Below are 15,818 nucleotides of genomic sequence, written 5' to 3'. Positions count from 1 at the left end.
ATAATGCTTGACATGCTGCCGCGGTTGCTGCCATGAATTCTGACTCGCATGATGATAATGCTACGGTAGGTTGCTTTTGAGTGCACCAACTGATAGGAGAGTTTCCAAAGTAGAATACTATTCCTGTTGTGCCTTTCCCTTCTTCAGTGTTAACTCCATAGCTACTATCACTATAACCAATTAACTTGCATCCTCCATTGCTTTGATAAGTTATACCATAATATTTTGTTCCTTTGATATAACGAATAACTTGCTTGATTGCTTTGAGATGATGCTCCTTTGGTTCTTGCATGAAACGACTAAGTAATCCTACAGAATAAGTTAAATCTGGTCTCGTGTAAAGGAGATACCTTAGACATCCTATTAGACTTCTGTACTTGGTGGGATCAACTGGTTCTCCACCTTCAACTTTTGTTAGTCCAAGTCCTGGATCCATTGGTGTCTTTGTATCATTGCTCTCTAGCATTTCTGAGTCCTTGAGAATCTTATTCACATAACCAGTTTTTCTGATTGAGATAACACCCCTGATTGGGTGACTTCTATTCCTAAGTAGTAGGCTAATAAACCTAAGTCGCTCATTTTGAATTTTCCTTCCATTTGTGATTTGAACTTGTCAATTTCTTTCTTCGGTGATCCAGTGACAATCAAATCATCAACATAAACTCCAACTATCAAATTAGAGTTTGAACTTGCCTTGATGACTGCTTGCTCTAACGAACACTTTTGAAATCCAAGTGACTTCAATGTGTTGTCTAACTTTACATTCCATGCACGTGGTGCTTGTCGTAGTCCATACAAAGCTTTAGAAAGTTTGTAAAGTTTCCCTTTGTCTTGTGGTTTCACAAAGCCTTCAGGTTGAGAAACATAAACTTCTTCCTTTAATTCTCCATGTAAAAAAGCTGATTTTACATCTAGATGGTGTACTTCCCATTTGTTATAAGCAGCTAAGGCTAAGATTAAACGTACAGTCTCTATTCGTGCTACCGGGGCAAAAACTTCTTCAAAATCAATCCCATGTTGTTGTACATAACCTTTTGCTACTAAATGTGCCTTGTGTTTTATTATATTTCCACTTGCGTCTCTCTTGGTCTTGAATACCCATTTCAAACCTATTGCTTTATGATCCTTGGGTAAATCGGTCAAGATCCAAGTCTTTTTCCTATTTATTGAATCTAATTCAACTTTCATAGCTTCAATCCATTTTTCATCTACTGCTGCCTCCTTATACGTTCTAGGTTCTTCTTCAACTAGTAACAATTCATTTTCATCTAAGATTATATCTGGTGCTCGAGCATAAATATCTTCTAAACTTTGATAGCGTAACGGTGTATGATCATAAGGTCTTGAGGAGCTTGCAGATGTTTCAGAGTTTGGTTCGTGGGTGTATGATTGTGGAGTGACTGGTGAATTTGGTGGATTAACGGGTGATAGTGGTTCTTCATCTTCATGAGTTTGATTTTCAGTTTGTTCAAACTCAGGTTCGACATTGATGGGTGGAACAGATGTTGGAACTTCGTCAACTGTAAATTCTGTCAATTCGTTTCCTTTCTGATTAAAACTCTCATCTTCCTCCTTCCAGTTCCAATACTCCTTTTCCTAAAAGTTTACATCCCTACTAACACAAATTCTATTTGTTCTAGGATCAAATAGTCTATAGGCTTTTGATCCTGGTTCACTACCTAAATAAATAATTTCATGCTTCTATCATCCAACTTCTTTAAGTGTGGTAGTAACACTTTTGCATATGCCTTACAACCAAAGACTTTAAGATACTTCAAATTTGGCTTATCACCTTTAAGCGCTTCAAAAGGTGTGCTATTAACTAAAGCTCTGGTCGGTGTTCGGTTTAGGATGTAGACAGCATGTCTTACTGTTTCTGCCCAAAATATCTGAGGCATATTACTTGCCTTTAGCATACTCCTTGTAGAAGATAGTATTGTTCTATTTCTTCGTGTTACCATGCCATTCTGTTGCAGGGAGTATAAGTTGTCTTACTATTCCATTTTCTTTACAGAACTTGAAGAAATCTTTGGACGTGAATTCTCCACCTCTATCAGTTCTAAACATCTTCAATTTGGTTCCTAACTCTATTTCTATCATCAAATTAAATTCCTTAAACGTCTCAAACGCTTGATCTTTTGATTCGAGAAAGTATACCCACATGTACCTTGTACAATCGTCGACTAATAAGAAAACATACTTCTTTCCTGAATGAGTTGATGGCGAGATAGGACCAAAAAGATCTCCTGAAACTAAACCTAATGGTTTAGTTGATCTAGATTAGGCTTGCCTTGGAAACGGAGATCTACTATGTTTTCCAAGAAAACATGCATCGCAGACTTGTGAGGAGTGTGAAATCCACGGGACTCCTCTAACTAAATTCTTCTGTGTCATGTCTTTAATCGTGTTAAAGCTCATATGAAAAAGTCGTGCGTTCCATAGCCATGCAATATCTTGCAAACTTGCTAACATTGAGATGGGCGTGCCAATCTTCAAGTTAACTATGTAAAGTCTATTCTTCGAACGTTCGACTTTCATGAGAAGTGTTTCCTTTATGTCATACAAACGTAACTGATTGTATTCCATAACGACTTTACATCCGATTTTTGTTAGTTGCCCTAGACTCAAAATATTGCTTTTAAGACCGGGAATGTAATAAACATTGGTAACAACTCTTTGCTCCCTGTTTTTACATTCCAGCAATATTGAGCCCATGCCTTTAATTTCTACATACGAAGCATCACCGAAACGAACCTTCCCACTGATCTTCTCATCTAATTCAGTGAAATGTTCTCGTGAACCAGACATATGGTTACTTGCACCATTGTCGAGATACCACATGCTTTCATCAGTTAACCTATAGTTACTGGACTTGATCTCCTTTTCGTTTAAGAAAACTACTTGAGTATCAATACGGTCTTCACGGATTGCCATTAAAAGGGTCGGCTCTTCGTCCTCTTGCACTAGATTGGCCTGATCTTGTGCATGATCCTTTTGATGGCAATTTGAAGAATAATGTCCAAGTTTGCTACATTTGGAACATCTAACTTACTCGTGTCACTAGTGAACTTCTTTCTATTTTGGTTAGAATCTTTGGACGTGTCTTGAGTGGAATCTTCCCGGGATGATGATGGTGTAAACCGTCCACGGCCTCGGCCTCGTGGATTGAACCTCCTACTTCCTCGTCTTGCATTTGATTGTCCACGGCCATGATTACTGTCATGCCGTGTGAACATCAACTTATCCTGATTTTCAACTAGACTTCCTTTCTTTGACTTGATTCGTTCCTCGAAAGTTTTAAGTCTTCCGATGGTTTCATCTAAAGTCATTCATCTAAATCCGAGTACTGTTCTATTGATGCTACTATTTGGATGAACCTTTCGGGCATGGAGTTAAGTAACTTACGTACTAGGGTTGATTCATCAAAAGTTGATCCTAAACCATTTGCTCTAGAAACTATGGTGTTCAACTTAGTGGTGAATGAATCAATAGATTCATCTTCTTTCATTTGCAACAATTCGAATTCGGATTTAAGGGTTTGTAATCGTGCCTTTTGCACACAATCTACTCCTACGTGTCTAGTTTTCAACGTGTCCCATATTTCTTTTCCACTTTTGCACTTTGCAACTTGCAACACCAAATCTTCGGGTTATGATTGAAACAGATAGGCGGTGGCCGTTTTATCTTTCTTCACATCGGGTTATGTGGTTTCTTGCGGTTCAATCATTTCCCAAAGGCCATTTGTCTCTAATATGGTCTTAATACGTATTGCCCAAACTGTATAATTTGTCGGTTTTAAGATTGGACATTGAAAACTAGAAAGTGTTGCCACTTCCTTGTAATGTATCGCGGGACCACTCTGATTTGTGTCTGACATACTAACAATTTTCATCAACAATTCAATTCTAACGGGGAATCCTATAAATCATTATGTTTTCAATCTACGGGTTTTTATAATAATCCAACAACAAAACAAATTCTATTGTCTAATCTGTGACAAAGAATTAAAAATTGGAATAATAAACCTGATGATGATGTCGGGTTCTGATGTGTGTGATTATCCACTTGTATCAAAATATTGGATTGTAGAAATTTAGAATCTGGTTGTTATCTTAATTCCAATATATTACTTCCAATATATAGGTTCCAAATAACCAGCGATGAAACACCCGAACCAAATCTTGACTTTTGATTCCAATTTTGACTTTTCAAAAATAACCAGCGGTGAACAAAACAAAATCCCCTGAGTTTGGATTCTTTGTTGATTATGGATTCCGATTAACAATGTTCCAATTAACCGTTATTGCAGGATGTGATTCCAACAATAAATTGAAACAGATTCTTTTGAAACGGGCCTGAAATTGTTGAAACGTGTCTGGGAATTAACAATCGCGAGTGGGAAATCACCAATAACGGACCAATTGAATCATTTAATTCAATTGATTTGGGTTTCCTTTAATTCGAATTCCAATACCTGAACGAATTTCTGATTGATCGGTGGGACAGGGACGAACTTGCAATCTGATTTGCGTGATATCAGGGATGGCGAACGAGGGTAATCAATTGTTGATAATCCTATGAAGAATCTGTGCTCTGATGCCAATTCTTGATAAATATTGATATATAGGATCGATAATCACAAAGGAATTGATCAAACAATGAATTCTGATATTGATAATAATATGGGTTCGTTACAAACTGATGATACAGACATCGTATATATAGATACGATACATACATACAACTATGAACTAATTACATGTTTGACCCTTGTAGTTTATTTACAATAACATAACTAAACTAAAATATAAATAAACATAAATGACTAAAATGCCCTTTCGGTTGTGAGTGATTATTTCCAACATCCACTTGATAAAACTGTTAAGGTTTCTGTATGAGTCTCCGCCTTCTCGAACACTACTTGTAACCTTTTCTTTCATAACCAAGGCTTCATCTCTGAATGTTTTGTCACCGAGTAGCTGTTCAATCTTATCTTTTATTTCTTCTCGAGTGACGATGCCGGATTCATCTCTATTAAACCCTAATCCGATCTTCCATATCTCACAAATATAAGCCTTATTAAGAAACTGATCGCCAACGTATGGCCAACACAAAAACGAGAGACCATTTTTCACACCCTCTAGAGTAGAGTTCCAACCACAATGACTCACGAAACATGCTATAGAAGGATGAGCCAAAACCTTTTGTTGAGGTGCCCAACTCACAATTTTTCCCCGAGACCCAACTCGGTCCGTATAACCATTTGGGAAAGTAGTTGTGGTCTCTTTGGTCATACCAGGCCGTACGACCCACAAGAACAACTGGTTGGTAAGTTCTAGACCAAATGCTAATTCTTCAAACTGAGTTTTGTTGAAGATTGTGAAACTCCCAAACGCAATATAAACAACAGACATTTTAGGTTTTTTATCAAGCCATGCTTAGCAGGACAGGTCTTCTTGCCAGAACTGTCCTGCTTGGTAAGCAAGTCGGTTACTTGCCAAAAGCGGGCCTTTTGACAACAACTGTGGGAACAGGCTAAGTGCAGCAGGCTCCATTTCAATAGCTGAGTTGCATGTAAACCATGGTGTGGTTCTATACGCTTCTTCAGTGTCTACCAGCATAGACGGCATCCATGATAGCCACGTCTTGAAAGCATGCCCATGCAAAGTTCTCCGGTTTTATAGTTGGCATTGTCTCTTACAGCCGAATCGGCTTCTCACTTAAAGGCACACTTAGAGTATAAAGTTCATGAAGGATTAAATAAAATCATGAAAACATGGTTTTTTTTTGGATTGGTTGGTAGCGTGTGGTTTAGATAAAAACTTTTAAGACACGAACATATCCAATATATATATTGGGCGCTTGATCAACTGACCCCACAACTTTATATACGTACACGCGTGTGCGCGCCCAAACACACACATAGAAAAGATGAAATTTCTGAACTGCATGAGTTTTTTAAACATATATATAGAAAAGATGAACCCATACGTGTTATATTTGAAAAACAAAGTTAATGCAAAAAGAAAAAAACAATGAGTATGAAATTTTATTTAGTTTATCAGTTATTTATTTCCAAAAGCAACTGCTTATCCAAAAAAAATACTTTCTCGTTTATGATTCCGTCGTCAATTAATTTGGAAATGCTCAAAGCGGAAGCCAACGTTGCAACCAATGCAGGCCAAAACACCGCGCTTCTAATTCCCATCTTCTTCGCCACTCGTATAGCCCATCCCAAGCAACCATCAGCAATAACACACGTGATTTTGTTGCTTTCTTCGTTGTTAATACTCTCTATAAGTTGTTCCAACTTGCCTGACATTGTTACAAATATTGACAAGGTCAACTTGCCAATGTCACTCCTGTCATCCAATGGTTCTAACCCATCAGGGATGGAGACCATTTGCATCTGATCTCCAAACCCATCATGATTTAACCAGCTGCTTGTCACGAGCTTGTGATTGGCCTCTATGTTTAAGAAGGTAACTTTGACTCCTTGTTTGACCAAACATTGAGTAAGCTCCATTATAGGAATCACATGACCTTGTGCAGGATAAGGTATCATGAGAACATGTGATTTTACGTCTGCCATGATTTCAAACAGAAGGTTACTAGGGAATACTTTTCTGTAAGAGCTGGTGGTTTCTATAGATGGTTGTGAACTCTTTAGGGTGTTGTGCATTATAAGGGGGTTGTGTGTGCATGATGTGCTCGTGGGTCACTAGAGGTGCTCGTATTGTTTATCTAAAGAGCAGGTCGGTTGTTAAGGGAAACGAACTTCATTTTCATCTTTTTTTTTTCTCCATATCAATATCAAATCATTGTGTCCCAATTTATTTTTCTACATGGGAAATGTCCATCTTTACCCACTCCTTTCACACATTTTATATGTATATTTTTTTCTTGTTGAAATACTAAGTTAAGTAAATTCCTTTCAAACCAAAATAATACGAGTTATATTATATAAAATTAAATTTGAGAAAAACACATAGAACCCATTGAATCATATATGTTGGAACCATATTTATGTGAATAATAATCAACCGTATTTTGTGAACAAGTGTGAAAAATGTTATTTTATAGTTCTTGTCAAAAAGACGACTTCATTATTTAAATCCAAAGACACAACTAATTTCTCAATTAATGTTTCAACCCTAGTAACATTTCAAAACATGCTCAACATGACACAAGTACTAACTACACGCATTTCTTTAAGATATTTAAGCCAAAGCCACCTACTTCATACCAATGGTGAATCTTAAACCATACCACATAGCCTAAGCACACCCACACATTCCCTGGAATGACCTTAGTGTTAGCTGGTCCACATGCGTTCCCAAAATTTGGTTTCCTGATTTATTGGTGTTGGCAACCGTGTGCTCAATTCTAGGCACACCCATGGCTCTAATCTAGCACAAAACATTCCACTATGGCGCCTTACTCAACTTCTCTTGTATGAGGCACGGTTTAAAGCCAAATATGAGTCTTTGATTACGAGTACCCAGCTCAAAGTCATCACGTTTTACCAAACGACAATCTATAAACACTTTACCCAGCGCTTATAATTAATGCGTGTCTCAAACCGGTCCCAGATTTTAACCAACGACCACTCATAAACATTTCACCCAATGGTTTAACTTTCTGCTTGAAAGGGTTATAAACATGATGACATTTCAAAGGGTTAAAAGAAAAGCTAAGGGTTGTGGGAGCTGATACGGTTTATTTGAGACAATCGATAACTTCCAAGAACACAAAGAGAAGAAGAGAGAGACCAAATAAATTTACTAATTCTTATGGAAAAATCCCACAGCACTTAAAAGAAACAATAATTAAAGATAGAGTAGGAAACAAATTCATAATTTAAAATAAAATCACTCGTCAGATTCTTTGTTGAAGAAGATCAATTCAAATATTTTAGTTGTTTTTAATCTTCATCGGTTGCAGGTTCTATTAGTCTTGTAAACCACCGGGCTCTGGGTTTAGTTGGATTGAAAGACCTGGATCTGTGATGTTTGGGTTGTAACATTATCCCGCTTCAAGAAGGACCTTGTCTGCAAGGTTGGTAGTATAAAAGAGATCCGCTGGTAGTGGTGTGGCCTTAGACATCCATTTACCTTTGTTCGATTGTAATAAAGAGACATGAAACACCGTTGAAAGATCGAGACGGTAAGCAACCTTACCGATATGACCAAAGATACTGAACAGACCGTAATAACGAAGACTAATTTTTTCAGCCCTTCGACGAGCAACCGACTTTTGCAGATACAATTGCAACTTAAGTATTACGGATCACCATTTTCAAATTACATCGTTATTCAGATCAAGTATACGCTCATACCTCGGGTTGCTCCCTCCACCTACACCAATACTAGCCATAGCAAGCACCAACAACGTCATGCTGGATGGCTCACCACGTTCTCTTATTGCTAATCCACCAGCATAGGTACCAAGTGGGGCTCGGTTTAGTTTACCGGTAGGTCCGACAGTCTTTCGGGCCGTGAACCGTATCTTTACTCCCGTACGAACCGAGGCTAAAGGGTGTATAGGTGGTAACGCAAGTGGTTCCAGAGACTCTTGAGGGGAACAAGGAGGAAATGCAGGGGTAGGGTTAAGGGTGGTATCCTCATAATTAGAACTATCAGTATGAAGAGAACCCATCAAATGTGAACTATCGATGCTATTCTCACTATGGGGTTTGTATCCCGTAGCGTCTTCTAAGGGGTGTTTCTCTTCATTAAAGGGAGTAGTGATCCTAACTAGTTGCGGTTTGGATTGTGCAATGTATGCAGCACAACAATCAGACATAGAGAGACTATGACATCTTAGTAAGGTTAATTAGTTATTTTGTTTAGCATATAATCACACATACGATATCATTATCTTATGGTTGATCTTAAGTTATAGTTCGGGGTTCACCTAATTGGAACTCTAGTTTCTCTATAACCATAGGCTTTGATACCCAATCTGTCACACCCCGCTAAAGCGGAAACACGAGGTTTGAAGAAACATGACATCATCACGTATGCTTATAAAGATAAACACGCACACACACATACTTTATTATAATACTAAAATGTAAAGGTTACAAACCGCGGAGCTCTATGCCATATTTTACATTACAATACTATTCTAAGTCTTCAACATCCTTTGAAAGCTTATTACACGTAATTTACGGTTATAGTTGATGTAAAAACATGGATAAAAACGGTCAACCAAATGGGTTGATGAGCTTGTACGTTTTATCTAATACATCAAACAAAACAAGTTATCATAGAATATATATATATATATACAAAAGATGGAATACAATAATACCTTATCATACGATAGGTACGCGACAACAGGGAGCGTCGATTTCAACTTTCGATTTAGTTGCGTTCAGTTATGTAGATTCAGTTTATTTTAAGCGATAAGGGTACGATTGTCTTTTGATACGTAATCTAAATTAAGTAATTTGCGTATAAACGGTTACACGTATCATGATATATAGCTTAATCAAACCAATTCTATTTTACGAACCAATTTTTGTACTGAAATCAAATCAATTGAGTTTATGAACCAGTTTTGAACCGATTTTTTATCTTGGGTTTTGAAATGGAAGACGGTCGTGAATATAAGTTTTTTGCTCTGTTTGAAATAATTGACATTAGTTTGTATGGTTTAATCGGACATGCTTCTGCATGTTAGTGTTGTAAGATTTTAGATTTTTTGACCGTTTACAAACGTATATAACAATCACATTATGATATATTAGTTTAATTTGTGAGCGTATTACGAGCGTGTTAATGTGATAGCTTTTGAAGTTTAGAAAATGATCGTATTTACGAGCGTGTTAACATGATACATTTTGAAGTTTAGAATATGAGTGTTTTACGAGCGTGTTAACATGATAGCTTTTGAAGTTTAGAATATGAGCGTTTTACGAGCGTAACTTGATAGTTTTGAGGTTGATATTCATTTTACGAGCCTTTTAACATGATAGTAAGTGAAATTTAATTGAGCGTTTTACGAGCGTAACATGATAGTTTATTTTAGTTTAGGTTGTGCGAGTTTTACGTGCGTAGTTAACATGATAGTAATATAAGTTTTGTAAGAGTGTTTTTACGAACGTAGTTAACGTGATACTATTTATATGAGCATTTTATAAGCGTCTAATATATGTATTTATTTTAATATTTTTTTTTGCAGATGATGCAAGTATTTTAGTTGAAGATAAAGGAAATGATATTATTCCTGAAGTTGCTTCTTCTTACTAACCTTTTAATGGAATTATGTTTTCGTCATCAGATCAAGCATATGATTTTTATTGTGAATATGCAAAGAAGGCTGGATTTGGTGTTCGGAAAGGTAGATCGTACATGCATGATGGGGTACTAAAGACCAAGTATTTTACATGTTGTAAAGAAGGTCACAAGCCAGCCAAAAGTTATGATTCGAAAGGCGATTATAATGAATCAAACAAGCGTTATAAAAGGAGGAAAAGGCTTACTATTAGATGTGGTTGTAAGAAGAACTTTAGTTAAAATCAATGGACTTTGTAATTTTTGAAGTTCATGATTTTGTTGAAGGCCATAATCATGATATGGTAGGAGATGGTGATATGCAGTTTGTTCGATCAGCAAGGAAGTTAACACATGTCCAAGAGGAAAATAGTTATTAGTTGTCTAATTTGAACTTGGGACCTATTAAAGCGTTCATTGTTATGAGAATACAGTATGGTGGTTTTTAAAAAATGGGTGCAAGTAAAGATGATTGTAAGAATTTTAAACAATGTTTGAATTGTTTTATTCGAGAGTATGATACTGAGATGATTGTTTAGAGATTATGTGCAAAGAAAACATTTTCATCTGATTATTCATTTGAATATGATGTGAATGACAATGGTGAGTTAATTCGTGTATTTTGGGCTGATGAGATTTCAAAGAGTAATTATCTTGCATTTTGGGATATTATATCTTTAGATGCTACAATTGAGACTAACAAGTAAGTTATTTGATCCATACACTTGCAATATAAAAGTTTTGTAATACTTTTGTGTTTTGTATGTGTAAATAAGTTTTTTTTTGTACAGGTACAAGATGGTTTTTGTACCATTTACAGCAATTGATAACCATTGTCATAGTGTGACTGTCGGTGCTGGATTAATAGCTTCTGAAACTATTGAATCGTACACATGGTTATTGGAAAAGTTACTTAAGTCGTTTGGTAGCGCACCGAAGGTTATTGTTACTGATCAAGACCCGACTATGAAGCAAGCTATTGCATTTGTGTTTCCATATACAAGGCATAGGTTATGCATGTGGCACATTATAAAGAAGGTTGTTGACAAGGTAAAATAGAGTTTAAGTTGAGCGTTTTAACTGTTTGCTTTAAGAATCACATGATAGTATATTTAGTTTAATTTGTGAGCGTGATACGAGCGATTTAACATGATAGTAACTAAAGTTTATTACATGAGCATTTCACGAGTGTAACATGATAGTATATTTAGTTCATGAGCGGTTTACAAGCGTTTTAACTGTTTTCTTTAACTGGGCGTTTAACAATTGTTTTTATCAGGTGGGGCCGAGCTATGTAATAATGAAGATTTTAAGCGTAAGATATGTGATATTGTGTGGACAGATGTAGTTTCCCAGCCGGATCTACACGGAAATATCTCGTATTACGTAGGTGCGGAATCCCTACGTAAGACGATACGAGTGTTAGACGCGATATACGTTAAACCCAAGTACAAAGACACGTTAAAGTACTCAATAGACACGTTGTATTGCAACTCCTTTAACACGTGATAGCCAAATCACAATTACACGTACTGAACCACTGTTTACAAAACAAGCCGTAGCCAAACATATATACCTTTCGACAACTTCGCCTAACATGCTAGGCGAAGTGGTCAATAACTTCGCTTGTTCCACAAGTTCGCTTATAACAGGTGAACTTGTGGGACAACCTTTACAAACCAAAACCAAAACAAACTAACGCGATTACAGACACTAGATACTGAACTACTGACATCATGTACCAACAGACTCCCCCTTGGCAGTAGCTTCATATCTCTAACTTCAATCACGTGTCTTGTAATCCCAAAACTCAAGTCACCCGTCTTCAAGCATGAACTCCTTCTCTGACACAAACGGAAACTACTCTCTGATATTTCTTGGCTTCTTCTTTCCATGCCGGAATATAGAATATCTTTTTCTCGTTCAGCACCTGCAAGTCAGCTTAAGACAAATTCACCAAGTGCATTGGATCATACACTCTCAGCAACTCTTGTTCATCTTCATCCTCCATCACCGCTTCAGCTGTTTCACTATCAACATACCACAATTTCAGATTCTTTAAGACATCCTTGGGCATTTGTTTCATCGGCACTTCTTTTAAACACCGGATCGGCTTATACTTCATTATCATCCAAGGTTTGCCATCAGCTCTCATACCTCTGTCTTTATCTTCAACGAGCTTTCCTTTCTGCGGCTTTAATAACTCGAACCTTTTATCTTTTATACTTTCTTTCCAAACGATCTTCCCAATAATCCTAGCCATATTATCATCACTCCTGTTTATCAACCCCAACTTGGCTAAGTCCTTCACCTCACACTCCGGCAAGGTATTCAACGATCTCAACAATCTCTTGAAATACTGAACTCCATCAAAACGTTTAATCACAAACAGCCTCAACTGCTCATCATATAACCAGCATATAATCCCCTTCTTCGATTCAACATATCCTTTGATGTTGTAACTCTTCTTTAACATAGTAGGAACCGCCGGTTTCTTTGTCTTTACGAACCATTGAGCGTAGCCTTCTTTCCATCTCGGCTGCTCTTCCCATTCAGTCTCATCGCTTCCGATACCTTGGCCCATATCTGACTTATCAACTTCGGGAATTTCATGCTCAACGTATTCTTCCACAATCTCTCCCTCTTCAATCTCACTATCAATTACAATATCCAACCCCTATCTTTTCAATCTCTTCAATCGGTAACACATCGTCGTCACCTGTAATATCAACATCCAAACTTTCCACATCATCCACTACCACTACATCATCACCCCCCGATTCACTAGTTGCACCAGTAGACTCCCCCTGAGATGTGGAAGTCCCAAGAGCTTGTTCAGTTCTTGGCAGCTCACCACCTGCACCTTTCGATGCATTGGGATCATCGTCTCGATCATTCCTCTTCTTCGTCCTCAACTCATCCCCTTTGCAGCTCGTCTCCCCCTGAGATGCCAAGAACAGTTTCAAGGCGTCAAAAAGTTTACCGTGCTCAATCAGGATGGACGACTGAATCTGATTCTCTGCAACAAGGCGCTGAATAGCGTGAGTCTGGATCATAATTATTCTCGACTGTTCTGCCATGACCCTTTCAAGAGCTGCTATTCTGTCCGAGTCAGATAAGGTTGCATCAAAATCAAAACTCATATGAGAGGTGTCTTGAGCATATGGTGAAGGGATCCCCAAAGTAGCCGGGACATCAGAAACAGGTTGAAACGTAACCGCAGGTGGTATTGTAACAGGTAACCCTGCGGTGGCAACCAGCGTCGACTCAACGAATCTAGCAACCACCTCCGATGGAGTAAGTGTAAGAGGTGGCAAGGAAACAATTTCCGGCGCCGAAAGCTGAAATGTGGTAGGTGGAATGCCAAAAGAAGATGATGTTGTCAACACGGGGGCACCTGAGATGATCGGTCCTGTTACCGTCAGCGATGCAGGAACCATGGTCATACCAGATAAAGCGGGCGGAGAGAAGCGTACCACCCTTGAGCTTTCACCATCTCCCGATCCTTCACCCGTTCTTACCCGTTTCGATCGACGAACCAACCGATCTAACTCCTCCTCATAATCAGATTCACTGTCATCAGTATCTTTCTTTCTCTTTCCGTGAATTCTTTCTTGGGCAACCAGAATTTGTCTTGCTTCAGCAACATCATCAGCTGAGGAGTCAGAATTGGTTCTTTCAGAATCAGCTACCGACGTAGCTACCAAAGACACTTCAACACCAGATACCTCTACAACTGAGATCTGAACCTCTGCATCAGGGTTAACACGTTCCATATCAAAAAATCCTTGGCCACCAAAAGCAGCTTCAAGGTCTACTTGATCCTCCGGTGCCACAACAGGAGCAGCAGGTAGTGCTTGCTGTACCACAGGTGGTGGTTGAGAAACAGCAGCCTGTTGCGGTGTCGGATCCCAAAACTCGTCTCCACTAGGAGCAACATACGCTGGGTTTATCAAATACCCAAATAACGGAGTATGTCGAGGACGAAGCTCTGGTTTACTTCTAGCACTCGACGCTCTTCACTGTGCAAAAATTCTCTTGCTGACACTCTCCACATAACGAATCGGACGGCGCTGAGGTAGCGTAGGAGCTACATGATTCAAGATCATTTGTAAAAATCCTGGATACATCAAGAATCTTTCACGAGCTACTGCACGTCTCTGACGGTCTATTTCATAGAACACCATCTGACTGAAGCTGTAACGCTTGTTGTAAGTCAGTGCTGTCATTGCCGACTGCATCATCGCACCCATCCCGTCCGTACCAGCCTTTCTACCCGACATGCACACGATCATCACGTGCATGAGAAAACGCCATTGATCCAACAAGAATCCTTTACGTCTCTGAGTATCACCCAATGGACCAGAATAGCCCATTCTTAAAAAAGCACCGTCTCTGAATGGAGCAACAAAGTTTGTAGGATCATCTCTCGTTTCGTTCCCAAACTGCAAGGCAACCCTTATCTGCTCAGAAGAGAACTGCACCACCTGATTGTTAACGGTGGCGCGCATTACTGGGGGCTCGACTCTGCAATCATACTCAACCGTCTGCCAGAAGTCTTCTATGTTCGGCAGAGAAATGGGCAAAGTTGTAGTAATGGCATGGAAGATACACGAGCGAATCAGAAAAGTGATGATCTCGCGATAATCATCAACACCGCTAGCATCCGGGTCCAGTGTTATGTACATATTGTGCCCCAGAAAGAATTGGCGGTTGTTATCACCACCTTCGTCACCACCAGCACCTGCTAAAGCTGCCATATCTGCACCACAAACGGTCTAAGTTAGAGAACCGTCAAGGCAGATCGTAACTTCGCTTATTACCATGAGCGAAGTTAAGATAAACATTAGTGGGCAAGCGAAGTTAGACATAGGGCGAAGTTGAGCACAACTTCGCCTATACACTAACTTCGCCTGACAACAGATTAACTTTTAAATAATATTTAAAGCATCAGGCGAAGTTAAGCCTAAGGCGAAGTTAAGGATAACTTCGCCTAATCATAACTTCGCCCCTTGAACAACTTCGCCCCTGATTAATTTAAAATTTAAAGTAACAGGCGAAGTTAAGCCTTAGGCGAAGTTGAGAACAACTTCGCCTAAACTATAACTTCGCCTGAACTGAAACGACAAAGGTTTAGACATCCAACCGAGATGTCTTTTGGATAATTTGATGATTGTAGACTCTAAAAAACATGTTTTTATGGAGATCTAGACCATCAAGTTGATTACGAACACGTTAAAAACGAGTTTGAAAAGCGGGTGCATAAGGGTTAGCATGAACGAGGTCACAACCCGGACCAAAACGACATCTGATTGACATGATCGACATGAATTATACGTTATCCCGACTCTACACACCTTTAACAAGGGTTGAAACTGAGATTAACAACACGAATTGATTCGAGATATAACTTCGCCGAGGGTTATGAGATGATAACTTCGCCGTTATAACATCGTTGGGTTATGGAAAATAATAAAAAGTTTGACCAAGTTGACCCTTATATAGGGCAGAATTATACAGGCGAAGTTAGGGTTAACT

General features: G+C 38.5%; 1 protein-coding gene and 1 pseudogene across 1 annotated transcript; both read right to left on the bottom strand.

Moving 5' to 3' along the window:
- Window positions 1–489: 489 nt before the first annotated feature.
- Window positions 490–3,211, bottom strand: LOC143605339 (uncharacterized). The gene is made up of 3 exons (XM_077081492.1): window positions 3,053–3,211; window positions 2,341–2,991; window positions 490–1,596 (listed from the first exon to the last, which is right to left on the bottom strand). Exons 1-3 carry the CDS (start codon window positions 3,209–3,211, stop codon window positions 490–492), a joined length of 1,917 nt encoding a protein of 638 aa, XP_076937607.1.
- Window positions 3,212–4,781: 1,570 nt separating this feature from the next.
- Window positions 4,782–6,636, bottom strand: LOC143605338 (UDP-glycosyltransferase 83A1 pseudogene; annotated as a pseudogene).
- Window positions 6,637–15,818: the final 9,182 nt, after the last annotated feature.

This window comes from Bidens hawaiensis, unplaced genomic scaffold (genome assembly GCF_021521415.1).
Source record: "Bidens hawaiensis isolate Kalapana, Puna unplaced genomic scaffold, B.hawaiensis_p1.1 tig00069065_1, whole genome shotgun sequence".
Taxonomy (NCBI): domain Eukaryota; kingdom Viridiplantae; phylum Streptophyta; class Magnoliopsida; order Asterales; family Asteraceae; genus Bidens; species Bidens hawaiensis.
This window is presented reverse-complemented; position numbering and strand designations above follow the sequence as displayed.

Excerpts from the sequence above, each read along its gene's own strand:
- LOC143605339 (XM_077081492.1), bottom strand. The coding sequence starts at position 3,211 with ATGGCCGTGGACAATCAAATGCAAGACGAGGAAGTAGGAGGTTCAATC. Across the intron at positions 2,992-3,052 it reads GAAGTTCACTAGTGACACGA|GATCATGCACAAGATCAGGC; the intron begins GTAAGTTAGATG and ends TGCCATCAAAAG. Across the intron at positions 1,597-2,340 it reads GGATTTCACACTCCTCACAA|GAAAAGGAGTATTGGAACTG; the intron begins GTCTGCGATGCA and ends GTAAACTTTTAG.